Raw genomic sequence first — 18,352 nt, 5'->3', positions numbered from 1 at the left:
CAACAGTCTACCATCAGCAATGGTACCTAGAAAACATTTTGTAATCTATAACTAATTTGGTACAAATGAGACACCCCTGAAACCTAATTCTCTTATAACAGGAATCCTTCACCTATAATCTGTGGATGACTTCATTCATGTGACTTTTTTGTATTGTGCCATTAGGCTCACCCATGTTTTGTCCCTTTGGTGGAGCCAGAAGGAAATATCTTGTTGGGTTAGTAATGTGAGAACTAGGAAGAGGGGAAGGGAAATGCTGCTTTTTTTTCCGTATACTTTTTACAAAGCAGGAGTGAAGGTGGTGAGAGGGAGGAGCGGAGAGCACAGAACCATGATGCTGCCCCCTGCAGGTGGTGAGGGGTGAGAACAGCCAGAGGCCACAATGTCTGCCAAGTACATCAGCCACGTCAGAAACTGAAAGGGTGAGAATGAGGTCTCTCTGCTGCAATTCCACCTTTTCCTCCAGGAACCCACTCAGGAATGACCCCTGTGTTGCTCTCCACACCCTCTTCTTCTTTCCTTGAATGTTGGCTGCAGTGGCTAAGAGAATCCCCTTCCTTCCTTGGTCCTCATCACTAAGCCACGGGATTCAGGAATTCTTGGACAGTTACTACAACAATCTGTTATTGCTGGTCTGTGGAATGACAGACTCATTTTGGGGGGAAAATGACACAAAAAAACCCCACAACAGAAAATCACCCAAGCATTTCCCCGCACACAGCATACGGTTGTGTCTCTCTTACCATCAGACAGGGATTCATAGTCGTAATCATATTCGTCTTCTTCATCCTCCTCTTCCTCGTTATTAGCCGGTGGGGGGTTGGCATTCCCACCATTGTAAGCCTGAGCTTGCATGGATGCTAACTGATGAGCCTGTAAGATATCAGTAATTAAGGTTTCCTTCATAGCCTTCAAAATGATCACTTAATGCTTGCCACGGTCACAAAAAGTGGCTTAAGCTATTTTGATTCATTTGAGAGAGAAAACAAAAATCTAAATTCACCTAAAGTACAACATCAATATTTGGGCAAATGTTAACATCCCTACAATCCAGCAGCTTTTAGAAACAATCACAAGGAATCATATATAGTGCCAGACACCCTGGTTCCCCAGGGGGCAAGCCCTACAGGACACATCTTGCTGCTGTGGAGAACCGTCATCACTCCCAAATGATGAAGGAAGGAACGAATCAGCTCATCAGTGTTGGAAAAGTAAATCTCTGCTAAGAAACTGCTGTCTCTTTTTTGCCCTTAAAATAATATCTAAAGGCCTTTGACCTGGAGAGAAAGGTTAGAATCCCTATGGAGAATGACACTGAACAAACAGCTGTCGGTTTAAATAAAGTTTTTTCAACACACTTTATATGAACCATCAATCAGATTAACAAAAGCTCAGAAACTTCTAGAAACTTGATGCTACGAGGGAGATTATGTATCTCTATATTTGACTTCCTTATATTACTTATATTTGAATCACCTGGGAGGTGATTTCACGGGATACAAGGTTAATATAGGTCTGGGAACTCAGCATAGGAAATAAGCAGAAATGGAGGAAAAGTTACTTGCATGAATTCAAAACAAGAAACAAATCTAAAATCCAACAGTAGAAGAATGAGGTCAGTAAACTATGGTGGTGTATCTGCTTGAAAAAAATTAGACTTGAAAAAATAATTGTGAGATATATTTGTTGAACAGGATATAGAATTGTATGTATAAATATAAATGTAAATGTATATACAATTCGAAATCATTTGTTTCATGTCTATATATCTCTGTCTATCCATAATGATTACAATTACATAAAATGATACATAATACATCATAATACATATGTTGCTGCATAATATAGCAGGGACTCTTGACCTATTGTTGTGGCACAAACCCCTTAGGTCATCTGCTGAGGTAGGATTCCTTCTCAGAATGACATCTTATTTTATCCTATTTTTTCAAAGTTTATTTATTTATTTTGAGAGACACAGAGAGAGAGACAGAATCCTAAGCAGACTCCACGCTACCAGTGCAGAGCCCAATTTGGGGCTCAAACTCACGAACTGTGAGATCATGACCTGAGCCTAGATCGAGTTGGATGCTTAACCGACTGAGCCACCCAGAAACCCCCCCAGAAGGACATTTTAAAGTTTATTTTTATTTTGAGAGACAGAAAGAGAGCATGAGCGGGGGGAGGGGTAAAGAGATCGGGAGAGAGAGAATCCCAGAGAGAGAGCCTAAATCAAGAGTTGGACACTTAACCAACTGAGCCATCCAGGCACCTTTTCAGAATGATATTTTAAATGAATCAAACCAAATACAAAATATTACCAAAAAAATGTTGAATACAGCTATCAAATTATTAAAAAACAAATTTGTGCTATAGGAATATATGTTTAGTAACACAGATAAAAATGTATAATGGTAAGTCCAGTAACATTTTGAAATAGTGGTTAGCATAAATAATTCTTGGAGATATTAGCAACAACTGTGATGTAATATAAAAACTGTAATTTCAGGGTCACTGGGTGGCTCAGTCGGTTAAGCGTTCGACTTCGGCTCAGGTCATGATCTCACAGTTTGGGAGTTTGAACACTGTGTCGGGCTCTGCCCTGACAGTGCAGAGCCTGCTTGGGATTCTCTCTCCCCCCCGCCCCCCGCCACTTGTGCTCTCTCTATCTCTCAAAATAAATAAATAAACTTAGAAAAAACCCTATAATTTTTATTGCTGATGAAGACCTAAGAACTGCCAATGTTACTGTGGTTTATTCCTTTATTATTGGAAGAAATGCTAAATTTTAGCTAGAGGTTAGTGCAAAGGGGGATGTAATTTTTTCTTCTTCTAAATTCACGGACCATTGATTTCTATCTGTTGATGTGTTATCAAGGTTAAGAACCCCTGTAATAAGGGTATATTTGGCACTGGAATTATGTATGTCTTAAAATAAAATAATTCTCTATTCCCTAAATTTTCTGAAATGTGGTTATATTACTTTTACAATATAAAATGTATACATAAGGAAGAAACAATTTAGGCTGTGTCTATATCCACATAAAATATTTTACAATATAGCTCACTTTACACAACTGAACCTTGTTTCAGCTGGGATTTCTCAAAGTGGGTTTTATGGAACGCTAGTTCCATGGGGATTAACAGCTGTTAGGTAAAAACTGACAGTTACAGTAACCACAAAACAAAATGGAAGGTTGGAAACAGCACTTAAACAAACTGAGACAGACACATTCTTGCTACAGGGTTTCACACTGCCTTCATTTAATATGCTAGAGGGCATTGTGATTCTTCAAAGATCTCCAGTACAGCATTTCCCACACTTTTTAAACCAGGGATTCCCCCCCCCCCCCCTTTTCTCAGCGTGTCTCACAGGATTGGTGTTCTTCAAAACTTTGGGAAAGCTACTCTAGGCACAAGGGAGGCACAAAAGCAAGTCTATTTGTCATGGGTAAGAGAAGGGCCTTGATGCAGCAGGCATTCAAGGTAGAGCCAAAGGGCTGGGAATGATGAGGCAAACAGCTTGGTACACCCACTGGCAGACAAGTGTGAGAACCATATGATGGGAGAGGCGCCGCGCAAAGATCCTGGGACTGGCAATATCAGAAAGCAGTGTGTCAAGGTCCCTTAAATTCCCAAACACTTCCACCAATGCAGGAAGTATGGAGATGTGGCCAAAAGGAAAACTAGGAGCTGACATCCTTATTTTTTGCAATACCCAGCTTACCCTGAGGCAGAAAAACAGGATCTTAGCCCTTGATTCAAACAATTCAGGGGCACCTGGGGGGCTCAGTCAGCAGAGCATCTGACTTCGACTCAGGTCATCATCTCACGGTTCATAAGTTCAAGCCCCATGTCAGGCTCCCTGCTGTCAGCGCAGAGCCCACTTCAGATTCTCTGTCCCCCTTTCTCTCTGCCCCTCCCCTGCTTGTGCTCGCTCTCTCTGTCTCAAAAATAAGTAAACGTTAAAAACAAACAAACAAAAAACAATTCAGATATAGGTCAGGGGGTTGGAGTTAGGGGCCAGACGAGGAGACTGTGTCAGATGGGTCTAGGTGGGGCCATGTCTTACTCTGCTCTGCTCCCCTGGTACCTGGGACAGTCCCTGTCATCTAGTATGAATTGTTCGAGTCTGGCAGGTTGGAGCACGGGAGATCAAGGTGAGAAAACTGGATATCTGCTGGGATGTAGTTAGGGAGTCTTCATAAGAGCCTCAGGATGAGTGTGAGGCAGATGGAAGGCTTCAGAAATTCCCCCCCTTGCTCTGAGTCAATCCACCTTGCTGAGGCTGAGCTCCCTGTGTGGCAATGACCCAGGTAATTCAGGGGTTGGTCTGAACACACTGGGGCTCTAGACACTCAATCGTCCAGTCTTGTGTGAGCTCAGATCACCAGGTCTGCACCCACAACCTACCAGACTGAAACACCTTGCAGGTATGATTGTCAGTAGTCCCTGGGATCGTGGAAGCTGGAAGTAGTCTTAGAAAACTAGAAGTGGGATTACACTGTTCTGTTTTTCCAACAGGAGGAAGGGGCAAATTGCGGAAATTATATAGTGGGGAGTATCACGGTGATAGCCGACAAAATCAGAATGGATTATTAATTTGTTGGTTGTGAGAACACAGAAGAAAGAGGTGATTATCAAGGGTTAGTATGGGTTTACTAAGAACACATTTCCAGAACACTCAGTTCTTTAGATTCTGGGGAAATGTGGGCTGCAAAAGAAAAGAGCACTAGACAGGAGTGACGGTTACCTAAACTCCAGGAAGGTTCTGTAAGAAGGACCACAGGGCTCTCTGCTTGGTAATCTGGCTCAAGGGCAACCTGGAATGAAGGCACCACTAGAAAAACTGCCAATAAATGCACTGGATATCAGAAGTCCAAATTCACAAAGAACCTTTCGTACTGTGATGGCGTGCCAAAACCGAAGAAGAGCAAATTTCACAGAGATAAATTGAGGCTCCTGCCCATGAAAGATTAAAATCAACGGTCAACCTGGAAAAATGGGAGACCAGCCAAAGAACAGTCCATGTGAAAATAACTGAACTCTTTTTGTTTTCCACAAACTCAACAAGAGCCCAGTGTGCACCAAAGAATTTTAAAAGTGAGAACAGTCCTAGGCTGTATTAACTGAGGTATGGAGTACAAGTGAAGAGAGGTGATGGCTTCACTGTCCTTGTGTGGTCAGACCCTATCTGGAGTACGGACTTGTTCTGGAAATTACATTTTAAGATCAGCAAATTCAAGAATATCCACAAATTTAAGAATATCCAAACATTCTTAATAGAAAGTAAAGAGTCTTAGCAGCCCTATCCTATGAGAAACAGTTGACACAACAAGAATGTTTAGTTTGGAGAAGCGAAAAGCTGGTGGGGAGACACATGCTAGCTCTCTAGGTCTGGAATTAGTCTGTGCAGCTGCAGAGGGAAGAAGTTGTGCCAAGGAGTAGGAGGAACAGGAAGGAAGGCTGGGCTCAACATAAAGAAGACTTCTGAAATAGCACAATGTATTCATTTGTGAATTGGAGGCTGTGTAAGTAACTGCAAGCGACTGCAGAGAATGGGAAGGGCAACAGCAACAACATTCAAGCGCATCTTGAAGACCACAGAGGTATGCACAGGGCGGCTGTGTCTACCTGGCAGTCAGGAGTGGGCAGTAGTTGCTGAGTAAACAAAACAGCACGGAGGAACAGTGTTGTAGAAGAAAAAGCACCCTGTGCTGGGTAGTGAGTTACTGATGCATCATCTGAGGAGGGCCAGGCATTGGGGAACACATGCTAATGTTTTAGTTGGACGACTTCTTAACAAAGCCCATCAGCGTAGATCTCATGGCCCCTGGAACCCTCATAAAGGGCAGGCTTTCTGGAGCAGCTTTGAGAGCACAGACCTGGACACAGGGAAACCTAGCAGAGGCTCAAACTGGTGGCCCTCAGGGCTGACTTCATCTCCAGACCAGACTGGTTTGGCTGGCACAGTGTTTTAAAAAGAATTCAATTAGGGGAGCCTGGGTGGCTCAGTCAGTTCAGCGTCTGACTTCGGCTCAGGTCATGATCTCACACTCGTGAGTTCGAGCCCCATGTTGGGCTCTGTGCTGACAGCTCGGAGCCTGGAGCCTGCTTCAGATGCTGTGCCTCCCTCGCTCTCTGCCCCTCCCCCACTCAGACTCTGTTTCTCTCCCCCCCCCAAAATAAATAAACATAATAAAAAATTTTTTGAAAAGAATTTAATTAGAGCTGTTCATTTATGAGGGCATGCATGCTCCACTCCTGTCCTGGCTGCTTCCAACTGTCATGTAGCCACCTGTCCCCTCATATTTATGTTGCCTGACCCCTGAGGATGGGGGGTTTTGCAACTCTTGGCCTAGAGCTGTGTGCCATCTTCAAACTGTGTGCCTCCAGGGTACACAAAGACGTCTAGGGATGTTCAGCGTCATATATTTTTAAAGGAATCAATTTCTAGATTCAGTATCTTCAACTTCCGTGTGTACTTTTCAAAAAACAGGACTGCCTGCAAACAAGCTTATGATTGGCTGGTTCTCCCTTCCCCATGCTCTTGTCCTAACTGTTCTTCTCTGGCTTTATAAAAGGAACGTATAACTTTCATTTACCAATAAAAAAATCTGTGATGCATGAGATGAGATGAAAACCACCTAAGGCAGCAAAGGGTCACTGGAGAATGCAGGGCTCCTGAGAGTCTGGAGAAGCTAAGGGCAGGTGGGGGGGGATCTTATTTCATCTAGGCAACGAGAATGTTCAAGGCTTCATGCCTTTCTCTCTCTTTCTCTCTCTCTCTCTTTCCTACCCTCCCTTCCCTTCATTTGTCCACCTATCTTAAAATAATATTCAAAAGTGTGATGGTCATCTTAGGGTTAATACAATGTTTACTTGAGTGAAAAAAAAATAAAGTCAGACTTTTTCTGACCAAACGTCATCTGGCTGACTGTGCTGATTTCTTTGATAATGAGGACTGTTTTGTACATTATATTGATATACAGTTAATGTCATCTGTATTTACATATAATAAATATTATGTTTGAAAACATATCCTTTATAACTATTTACACTTGTGATAAAATTTCTAATGTCAACTTAAAAATGTATGAAAAGGGGAAAAACGTGTGAGAGTTAGTTTCTTTTTTTTTTTTCCTTCAAAGTTTTATTTAAGTTCTGGTTAGTTAACATATAGTGTAATATTGGTTTCAGGAGAGGAAAGTTTTTCAAAAATCTTTTTTTTAAAAAAAAAAAATTTTTTTTTTTAACGTTTATTTATTTTTGAGACAGAGAGAGACAGAGCATGAATGGGGGAGGGTCAGAGAGAGGGAGACACAGAATCTGAAACAGGCTCCAGGCTCTGAGCTGTCAGCACAGAGCCCGACGCGGGGCTCGAACTCACGGAGTGTGAGATCGTGACCTGAGCCGAAGTCGGCCGCTTAACCGACTGAGCCACCCAGGCGCCCCTCAAAAATCTTTTAAGCATATCTTGAGCAAAAAAGGTTTGCCGGGCATAGTTCTAGAGGATCCATGGTAATCCTGAGCTTCTCCAGTTAGGGCAAAACTGACCAGTAGGGATCCCTTGGCTGGAATGGTTTGGGGCACTTTCTGTAAATATCTGTTTTCAGAAGGGTAAGTCTAAAGATGATGGAGCTTCCGGCCTCATCCTCCCCTGCCCTGAGGGCATCTGGAGTAACTGGGCACATGGTGAATCACTGACTTTACTAGGTGATGTAACATAAGCTCCTAACTCGGCCTGGACTTTGGGCCGTCTGGAATCCCACTGCAGGTGAGCGGGGCAGCCTGGGGACTGCCTGGTACTTACTCAGCAGATGACAAGATTCTTGAAGGGCCCCTCAGGGAAGCAGCAATGTTCTAGAATGGCAAGATATGCTGGAAACAGGGACTGAGATGTGGGACAGTGAAATGTTTCCAGAGTGGTCTGCAATTCTGGCAGGGGTCCCATGATTCACTTTAGGAAAGATTTTGTGGGATTTTCGTGTCAGAAGAATCTTGTGCTCTAGTTACCTTCACATTCCCATATTATAGAGGAAGAAATGGAGACCCAGGAAGTTTGACTGGCCCATGGTCACGTGGCTGGTCTGTGACAGAGACAGTGACTAAAAACTGGTATCTCAGCTCTATATCTAACGCTCCTTCTGTAGAACCATGCTATATATCACTCGGCTTCAAACTCAGGCCCTTACCTGTGAGTTCTACAAATTAGGGCTTTTAGAAGGTTTGATGAATGTCCCAAATGGACTACTGAACTAGGTATAACTGGATACTTGACTCAATTTGACTTGGCATTTTTTTATTAACGACTTTGCACAAGGCTCCAAACTTGTTGGACTCATAGAACCTTCTGCAGGGGCACCTGGGTGTCTCAGTCGGTTAAGCGTCTGACTTCGGCTCAGGTCATGATCTTGCGGTTTGTGGGTTCAAGCCCCGCATCGGGCTCTGTGCTAACAGCTCAGAGCCTGGAGCCTGTTTCTGATTCTGTGTCTCCTCCTCTCTCTGCCCGACCCCCCCGCCCCCATGCTCATGCTCTGTCTCTGTTTCTCAATAATAAATAAATGGTAAAAAAAAAAAAAAAAGAATCCTTCTGCTAATTTCTCTGTTCTCTGGAAGCCTCTGAAACAGGACTGCAATAAGGCCTGGAGGCTTGGAGGTGATAGCACGGACAGAAATTAAGAGCCATCAGCCACGACCTAGGTTGAGCTCTGGATCGTCCCTGCTGCTGAAATGGCACCACTGTACTGAGCTTCGTGCAGCAACTCTTGTTGTTAAGTTTCAAAAGTGGTGTTTTAGGGTCAATAATAAAGACAGAGGCCTAAATAGAGCAGATAGTTTGGCAGCTGGCATTCTGTGTGATAAGTGCAACCTGGCATATGAACTCAGTGGCCCTGGAGCTACACTTCTTCATGGATCTTTGGGCCAAAGGCTCTTTACACAAGCAGGTTTGTGATACTTGGGGAGTAGATCTCTGTGGGTGAGATCGGTATGGGAGTGCCCTGGAGTCCACAAGCTACCGTGATACCTTGTGCCAACTTCCATGCTGGGACCACGGGGCTGCTGGTATTGGGATTCCACTACCGACCTCAGGAGTCACAGGCCCTGGTCCAAGTGCTCCTCCTACAGGGTGGGGTGCTTCTCTAAGGGTGGGGGAGGGTTCCCTATACAGGGGTGCTTTACCTAAAGGGAACCATGGCAACCACTTTGGGATTGACAGCTATGAAGTCTAGGTCTAGAGACAAGAGTCACACATTATCCCGTTCAGAGTAATTTAAATAATGAGATACATTCTATATGAGAAATTAATTTCATGACATAAAATTCTAGGTGAGGAAGGGGACAGTATTTATAAGTCTAGTAAAGGGAAAGCCAAAATTCAAACTTGTCATTCCAGGAAACTCAACTGTCACAAAACTGGTTACCCTGCAGGTCTTCTGAAAGGTCAGAAGAATAACATTGATTTCTTTGTTCTGGGCACACAGCATACCCCTAGCCTCTATGATGAGAGAATACCTTTTGCTTTAAGATATCCACTGGTGTTTGGTGGGCTTTTAGCTTCTTATTTTTAAGGAGCACTTTCCTCCTAAGTTGGTCGGGTGAGGGAAGCATTGGGTCATCTGAGAAATCACTCTCAAACAGGAACTTAGCCACCAGTTTTTCTCCAAACACACTCTGAAAGGAATAAAGGAAAACACACGATCAGTGCCTTTTACCTACGCTTGGGTAATTCAACTAGATATTTCAGCTCAGTTGAATTGTTCTGCAAACCCTAGGAAGAGAAAGTAGGAAAGAAGTGGTGTCTCTCCTCCCCGCCAACAGTTTCTTACTGGAAGGAAGGGAGGTGGCTGGAAGGTCAGAAGGAGAGGTCTAGGCCATTCCCCAGGTGGGGCCAGCTCTAACTATTTAGGAAGGTCCTTTAGGGTCTGATACACTAAAGAAAGAAAAGGAGATTCAATTAGAGGCTGTGGTTTATAGAACACAATCTGTTCCAGATGTGAGTTAGATGTCAAAAGGATAGAAACCTTGAGGTAGGTAAGGAGTGGGGACAAGGTTGAAAGATAATGGGGAGAATGTGCTATTCAGTCTTCTCACAAAGATTTTATGAACATTGGCCTCTGAAGGGGAATGTGTATCTTCAAGGAGGCGGGCGGTGGGAGTAGGCACAAGACAATCCATTGGGGTGAGGGTAGAAAATACAGCAGTTTCTAATTCTAGTAAATTTTTAACTAAAAAAGAACAAAAATGAAGCTTATTAGTGTTTCATGTATCTTTGCCTCATTAATGGAGTTGAGAAATGGGTACCACCATTTGGCAAGAGCACCTGTTCCGTCTGCACACGTTTCTTCGTAAGGTGTCTTTATCAGCTGCTACAGCCATTAACATCGAAGACTGAAGTAATAAACTAAACTTAAAACCAGACATACAAGTCACAGATCACAAAAATTTAAAAAACAATGAATGTCTTCAATCACATTACTCCCACTGAAAACAGTAATACATTTATTGTTAAAATTTTTATGAGACCAAAAGGGATTTTGTACCATTAATAAATAATAGTATAAGAATAATTCTTTACTTCATCTTTTTATGTTATTCCCTTTCATATTCTATTTTTGTGTGTTTTATTAATGTATAAAATATGTTAATAAGTAGGATATATGTATAGTTTATGAATAAGTCAATAAGCGTACAATAGGAATATATATACTACAGTATTTTACTGATGGATAACAATCAAAAAAGTTGAGGAGGAGCCTGAGTGGATCACAATGTTAAGTGTCTGACTGTTGGTTTTGGCTCAGGTCATGATCTCAGGGTCGTGAGACTGAGCTAGGGCTCTGCACTGGGCATGGAGCCTGATTAAGATTCTCTCTCTCTCTCTCTCTCTCCCTCTACTCCTCCCTACCAGTCACACATGTGCATATATTCTACTTCTCTCTCTAAAAAAAAAAAAAAAAGTTGAGACCATTATTCTAAATGATGGTCAAAAAAAAAAAGTCAATATGAAAAGCTAATTAGTTTTGTTGGCATAAGTATTTGGGGACATTTTCCTCTGCCCATGCCCCTCCCTCCTCCTGATAGCCTTATTTCTATAAATGCCTCAATCAATGGAGGAAGGGGGAAGTATAAAGGAATATTTGCCCCTAAATCTGTCTGCATGATAGTTTGCCTATATAAGGAAGAACCAAGTGTTATAGCAACTGTTTTGGCTGGTCTAAGCTCTTTGCCAAATTGGATCCCTCTATCTGTAGTGTTAGACACAGGAAAATTTCACTTATTTGCCCTGAGATATTTTCAGTTTTCCACATACAACTGACAGGTGACATCCCAGCATCCCTGATTTGTGGTACCCGAAGCATTGGAGAATTGGTCTCTCCTTATCTCCTAAGGCTTTCTGGAAATGGTTAGGAGACCACAGAACAATGCTTCTATCACTTCAGCTGAAAAGATGGACCATTCAAGAGAAAGTCCAAGCTCCCATGGCACCCTCATTTCTTAGGTCTGAGGGACCCTAATTGTGCTTCATGGCTGAGGTCCAGCTGTCATGTGGTCCATGGTGGCTCCAAATAAAAGCAACAGTTAGAAGACAAAGGCCAAGATACCATCCTGCCTCTTAGCTTATAGCTTACCTTGAAAATTTCTGCCATTTTTCGTTGCTGAGGCAATGAGCAGTGGTTCTCAATCGATATGATGATGGGCAGGTCAGAGTTGACAAAGGCACTGCGTTCAATGGCTTCAACCACCTCCTACGGGAGCCAGAAGAGCTCATTAGAGTCCAGATGTCCTCCAGGTATCAGAAGGCCAGTTACTTATAGGCACAGAGAGCATATAAATTGTTGTATGCAGAAAAGTCTGGCCAAAATGGTTTTATTTTTTTCAAAGGTATTTTCAAATTAAGCAAGATGGTAGGCAGTTTTCTGTGAATACATTAAACTGTTCATACTGAGTTTTGTTTACATACTTTATAAGGAACTTATATACTTTATTAGTATGCCAAATCTAATAAATCAGTACGTGTACTGATTACATTATAGGTAAAAGGCATTGTGTTTGTTACAGCATCAAAATGATGAGGCTTAAGATACTTGTCTGTTTTTAAGGAGTTTGTAATAAATCTACTTGGGACAATAAGACATATATACATATACTTATGTGTGCATGTAAACACAGTTATCAAATCTTCCTTCTCTCAATATAGAGTACAAAAGTTTCAGGAGAGATGAATAGGAAGATGAGTTAAAGAGAAAATGCATTTTAGCTATCCGGCCTACATATAAGACAGAAATAATAGTATTCCATTCCAGCCCGGCCACAGTTCAGAGAAAAATGATTTTACACAACGAAAAACACTGAATGAGGATAGTAATCACACAATGAATGAATAAACTATCTAGAATTCGAAACAATAATCCAAGGAGCCTAGTCTTCCTGGGTGACTGACCTCCCCAAGTAGAACCAATTTTCATTACTTTGTAATATTATTTAATCATCTCCCAACACATGATGTTGGTCTTTGTCAGCAGGACACCAGGATAAATGACCTTTAATTCCTGTAGTAAGAGAAAAGCTCCTGCCTTTTATATATCATCTTAGGATGTAAAAATTGCAACAATATAATTACAAGGTAACTCATTTCAGGTCCTGGTTATTAAGCTCTGGTTGAGTGAGAACTTAATGGGAGTTCTAGGTCAACTCCCAGAAAAATGGACATGTGCACATCCCATACAGTTTCGGGAAGTCTACAGACTCGGGACAAGAACCCCAACTTAAGGTGTGATTGGAAGAGTCACTCATAGAAAAGGCGCACAAAGACAGTGACTCCGTGATGGGATTTAGGGACCGTGAGGAGGCGTTACCTTGAAGGGGATCTTGGTTGTCAGCGTGTGTCCATGATAGATGATGGGCAACCCGTCGTCTCCATCCCAACAATCCAGCTCTACGCTCCTACAGCCTTGCAGGAGGACCTGTGTGATTAACAAACACATCCAGCCCGCATGAGCAAAGGGACACAGGGCCTCAGATGCAGCCCGGCACGTGCTTCTACCTATCAGTGTTCACATTCAGGACTAAAGCAGGAGGGTGTAAGATCTAAAATAAATCCTGCATTTGGGCCAAAAGCCGCAATTCATTAGGGGAGACAACAGATGATGGTGGAAAGAGTGTTTACCAGAGCTGAATACTATCAGAAGGTAAAATTTGATAGCAAAACCATAGGACTATTTTCCCAGCGACTATGGTCCCTTGAGGGACCTACACACAGTACATCCTCAAATGAGAGAGCCAGGCCAGTGCTCTACCTGGGCAAATATCGGTGGAGATGAAGGGGCTATTGCTGCAGCCCAAAGGAAATGAGGCCACTGATTCTTTAATGACCTGGCTAAACATTTGTACGACTGTAATCAGAATAAAATCCTCTCGGTTTAGACCCAAATTCTGCTATCAGCAAATGCCTTCACTAGGGACACATAGCACGTTAAGACTGGAAGCAAGCAGTCCTCAAGGATTTGCCTTATTGTCTACAGAGGCAAATAATGCACAAACTGCCCTTTTCCATGCCCACGGCATCATCAGTAACCAATCAACATCCTTGCCCCTTAAGCTTTGGTTTGTTTATCTCTCAACCTCGTCAGGAAAGTGCTTCAGGAAACACCCCGATGAATTAGAGGAGATGACACCTATTTGCCATCCCAGATGTAGAGCTGGAAGCAGATCTCGTGACATGTGCTCAGGTTGCAGCTCTGTAATATTTGCTTGGAGCAGCCTCTTCCTCCGTAGACTCTGTTGTGAACTATCTTAAAAGATGTCCATGTATTGGAAGGGCAAAGTACACCAAGAGGCGGATGTATCTATGAATGGGCCAACTCACTGGTTTAAAACTCCATGTAACTATTTCCATGTGGTAACAATCCAATACTGTAGAGAGTGGCCACTAGAGTTGCTGCAAGAAAACTCAGATTGGGGGATCCCTCATATATTTATATTTTTTATGACATCTTTGCTAGATTCTTCCATTGCAGAGCATGCAGCACCCAATCTTCCCAGGTGACCTATCTCCCAGGTGGAACCGATTCTGCAGCCTAAAAACTCTCAAGGCTGTCAGCTTCTCCCAACACCTAAAGCATCAAGAGGCGTGTTGCTTTGGGCTGAAGATGGCTGTGTCATGTGCCAGCAGGAGCATGAGGCTGCTTCATGTCTGTGGTGAGCCACACTGGGAAGAACGCTCACTGACTGGCAGCAGATGAGATGGTTTTTAGCAGGCAGAGACTAACGGTATTTATCTAAGTCTGCCTGACATTAAGACCACATACGGCTATTGTTGAAAGTGCTGCTATAAACATTGGGGTACAAGTGCCCCTATGCATCAGCACTCCTGTATCCCTTGAGCAAATTCCTAGCCTAAATGCCCATCAACTGATGAATGGATAAAGAAATTGTGGTTTATATACACAATGGAATACTACGTGGCAATGAGAAAGAATGAAACATGGCTTTTTGTAGCAACGTGGATGGAACTGGAGAGTGTTATGCTAAGTGAAATAAGTCATACAGAGAAAGACAGATACCATATGTTTTCACTCTTATGTGGATCCTGAGAAACTTAACAGAAGTCCATGGGGGAGGGGAAGAAAAAAAAAAGAGAGAGGTTAGAGAGGGAGAGAGCCAAAGCATAAAAGACTTTTAAAAACAGAATAAACTGAGGGTTGATGGGGAGTGGGAGGGAGGGGAGGGTGGGTGATGGTATTGAGGAGGGCACCTGCTGGGATGAGCACTGAGTGTTGTATGGAAACCAATTTGACAATAAAGTTCATATTAAAAAAAAAAAAAGACCACATACAGCTAGAAGAAGAAAACCAGGGCTTGAAATTCCAGGTAAGAACAGGGCTTTTTCTCACTTCCGATCTGTCCCGGGGAGTAAGGTGAGGAGATAACTAGGAGGGCTGAGGGAGAGCAGAGTGCTGATAAATAAAGGATGAGGAATCTTCACACTAGGTTTAACCACCTCTCTGAGTCTAGTTGAGGGGCTTTCATGACTCATTCAAAGGCTGTGACAATCTCTACTTGGGGTGTAATGTTAAGGAGTTAGAAAAAATCTCTTTGAGGTCAATAGGGAAGTGAAGTAGGAATTAAAGTTAGGACACTGGCCCCTGCTCATTCATTTTCCTGGGAGATACACACACACACACACACACACACACACACACACACACACACACTTCATTTCTTTCCCCTAGAACTGGAACAATAGATTTCAAACTCCTTTTAACCTTGGAATTCTCTGTGCAAATGGAGGGTCATATGTAAAGCACATAAAAAGAACAGGACTTCAGCTGCAGTGGGGGTAGGAGGTGTAGCCTTCCTACTTTGCTGCTTCCTTATCTCAGCGTCCCCAGCTGAGGTCCCTGGACAGAGCACCTACTTTGAAAATCACTACTCTAGGGACACATCTTCATTTCAAAATAAAAGTACTCAGGCGTGCCCGGGTGGCTCAGTTGGTTAAGTGTCTGACTTTGGCTCAGGTCATGATCTCATGGTTTGCGAGTTCGAGCCCCACATGAGGTTCTCTGCTGTCAGCACAGAGCCCGCTTCGGATCCTCTGTCCCCATCTCTCTCTGCCCCTCCCCTGCTTGCGCATGTGCACACACTCTCAAAAATAAACGTTTAAAGTACTTTAGATTTTTAGAGTTTAAAATACATATTCCTTAGTAGATAAGCTTTGGGACAGAATCTGACCCATGTTTGAGGAATAGCTGGACTGATCAGGAGAACGAAGGAAGCTCAGCTCTGCTGGGTTTGTGTGAACAATGACAATTTTCACACTTAAACATCCTCCCCCCACCTCACCCCCAACCACACACTTCTATTCCCTGAGCCTAGGTTAGCTTCTTCCTGATGAACTCTTCTTATAGGAGGTCAGAAAACAGGCGGCATAGATGAGGAAGTTGCAGAAAATATAACAGAGACAACTGACATGCAGATCATTGAGAGTTGGTGTTTAGGTCAGACGGATGTGCTTTTTCTAGTCCAGAGACCCTTCTGAGTTTCCAAGAACATTCCCATGAATTTAAGTGTGTAGGGACAGTGCCCATAGTCTTTGCAGATTTTTATTCCTTAAGTTGGTTACCATAGGGATGGATTGATTATCTAACAAATTGCAAATGAAAATAAACAATATTTTGGGAATAACTTCATAGAAAGCTGCGTTTTCTATTATGCTTTCCTACTACATTGTATTGATTTATTTAGCATTTAGTGAAACGATCAGATAATTTTCCCATGGGAAAATCTAATTATAGTAGGAGTAGGTCAGACTAACTAGGATTTAAAAGCTATGAGTCTCAAACAAATACTTTTTTTTTTTTGGTGCCTAGAAAAAACGTTAAGTATAGATAGGAGGGAGAAAGAAAACAAAAAGAAATAGACAAAACGACAGCGTGTATAGGCAGTTTTCCCACACATCATGTTTCCTCACATTTCACACATAATAGTTTGTAAGTTCTTCAAAGGAGTCAGAAGTCAGATTTTTTGTGACTTATAGCAATTATAGCAATAATGGAAATCCCATGTCATGTGGAATTCTGTACCTGGCTGTAGAGTTCTACTGAGGACTCTCCTTTGAGTTGGTGGCCTGTGAGGTAGGTATTGTGTGAAGATTCAATGTAATAGTAGGAGAGAGGCAGCTGTAGTTCTTTAATGTTTTCCTGTGACTCATCATTTTTGGAGGCAAAATTATCTTTATCCATCAGAAACCTAGAGGAAACAAATTTTCTTAGGACTGCGTGGGAAAAATATGTATTCTTAAATGATGGGCAACAGATACTTTAAAGGTTACCTTGCAAATCCTTCAAATGACAGTAGGCCCTGATGACACATACTAACACTAGGCTCGAACTTCTGCAAGGGACACAAAAAGAGTGTTATTTAGGTAAAGGAAACTAAGGGGAAAAAACCCACCACGTCATTTTTTAAAGATGTTCTGTTTTCATCAGGAAACATCTAAGCCAAATATTTGAACTAATATAGTTATGTAATGGTAAGAGGTAGTTTTTTAGTCCCAAAGAAAACATTTATTATACGTGCGTTTATTATACAAAGCATATTTATTTAAAAGAAAAAGGGAGAGTGAGGGAAAAGAATACAGTTCATATGAAAACAAATGGTTATCGGCATATCCAGGTGAAAATGGGGATAATAATAGCAGCTTCCAGCAGGGCTGGTGAGAGGTGAAATGAGATGATTCCCAGAGAACACTTAGTACAGTGCTCGTACTCAACAACAGCGTAATGAGCACCCAACCATGTGATCATCATCTTAATGTCGCTAGCATTTCCGGTGATCAACTGCTGGACACTGAATCCACTGATTCCCCATCGGTTGACAGGGAGGCTGAAAACCTAGACTTGATCCTGCAGCATGTGACGCAGCCATCATGAATGTGTCACTCCATGTCCTACCAACCTCTAGTGGAAGCCATCATCATATCTTGCCGGGTTACTGTAACAACTTCCCACCTGGTCTCTCTGCTTCCACTCCATCCCCAACACAGTTCATTTTCCAATGGGGCCAGAGTGACCTCTTGAGAACATAAATCAAATTATGTTAGTCCCCTGCTCAAAAATTTCCAACAGCTTCCTATGTCACACGGACTAAAGTCAAACTCCTCACCATGGCCTAAAATGCCTAGATGGTTCAGCCCCTGCCTACCCATCTGGAATCACGTCTACCATTGTGCCTCTGGCTTATGTGGCTCCCACTACATCAGCCTTTTTGTTGTCCCGCTCCTGTCTCAGTCTTTGAGCTTGTTCCTGCTGGTCTGGAATGTTCTTTTTGCAGACCTTCACATGGTTTATTGATTCAGGACTCAGCTCCACTCTCACCTCCTCAGGGTGGCCTGTGCTTACTCCTCTCAGCCTTCTGCATCACTGCATCCCCTTACTCTGCTTGATTTTTTCAGAACCCATGAATACCTAAAAGTACATTCTCTCTGTATTTGTTTATTGTCTGCCTCATCCACTAGGTGAAGGCCAGAATGTGGGCTTATTTACTACTATATTCCCAGGTCCAGGAACAGAGCCATAGTAGGAGCTAATAAATATTCATGAAATGATCAAAGAAGTTGAAAACCTAGTCTACTAATTTTATTACATGCCAGAACAACAAGAAGGTATCATGTACTGATTCCTTATAAGAGTCACTGAGAGAAGGCTTGAGATCTATGATACCTATACGTTAAATAAGGACACTTATATATATACGTATATATACGTATATATATATATATATATATATACTATATATATACATATATATACTATATATAGTATATATATGTACATATATATACTATATATGT

The 18,352-nt window shown here is 42.3% G+C and overlaps 1 protein-coding gene across 9 annotated transcripts in view; it reads right to left on the bottom strand.

The window, feature by feature from the left end:
* PLCE1 (phospholipase C epsilon 1) overlaps positions 1-18,352 on the bottom strand; it is a 322,989-nt gene that overhangs the window by 44,108 nt on the left and 260,529 nt on the right. For all 9 annotated transcript variants that reach the window (XR_005793574.1, XM_040485907.1, XM_040485901.1 and 6 more), the window contains 6 exons: positions 16,832-16,893; positions 16,584-16,749; positions 12,858-12,965; positions 11,631-11,747; positions 9,514-9,672; positions 744-873 (listed from right to left, as the gene is read on the bottom strand). Coding sequence is in view for 8 of the 9 variants with exons in the window: in XM_040485907.1 (XP_040341841.1) it covers positions 744-873; positions 9,514-9,672; positions 11,631-11,747; positions 12,858-12,965; positions 16,584-16,749; positions 16,832-16,893 (742 nt within the window). In the remaining variant the exon portion in view is untranslated. The remainder of the gene's footprint in view (positions 1-743; positions 874-9,513; positions 9,673-11,630; positions 11,748-12,857; positions 12,966-16,583; positions 16,750-16,831; positions 16,894-18,352) is intronic.

This window comes from Herpailurus yagouaroundi, unplaced genomic scaffold, assembly GCF_014898765.1.
Source record: "Herpailurus yagouaroundi ecotype Mexico unplaced genomic scaffold, PumYag 163, whole genome shotgun sequence".
NCBI lineage: Eukaryota > Metazoa > Chordata > Mammalia > Carnivora > Felidae > Herpailurus > Herpailurus yagouaroundi.
Note: the sequence above shows the minus strand (reverse complement) of the source record. Positions and strands in the feature narration are given on the sequence as shown.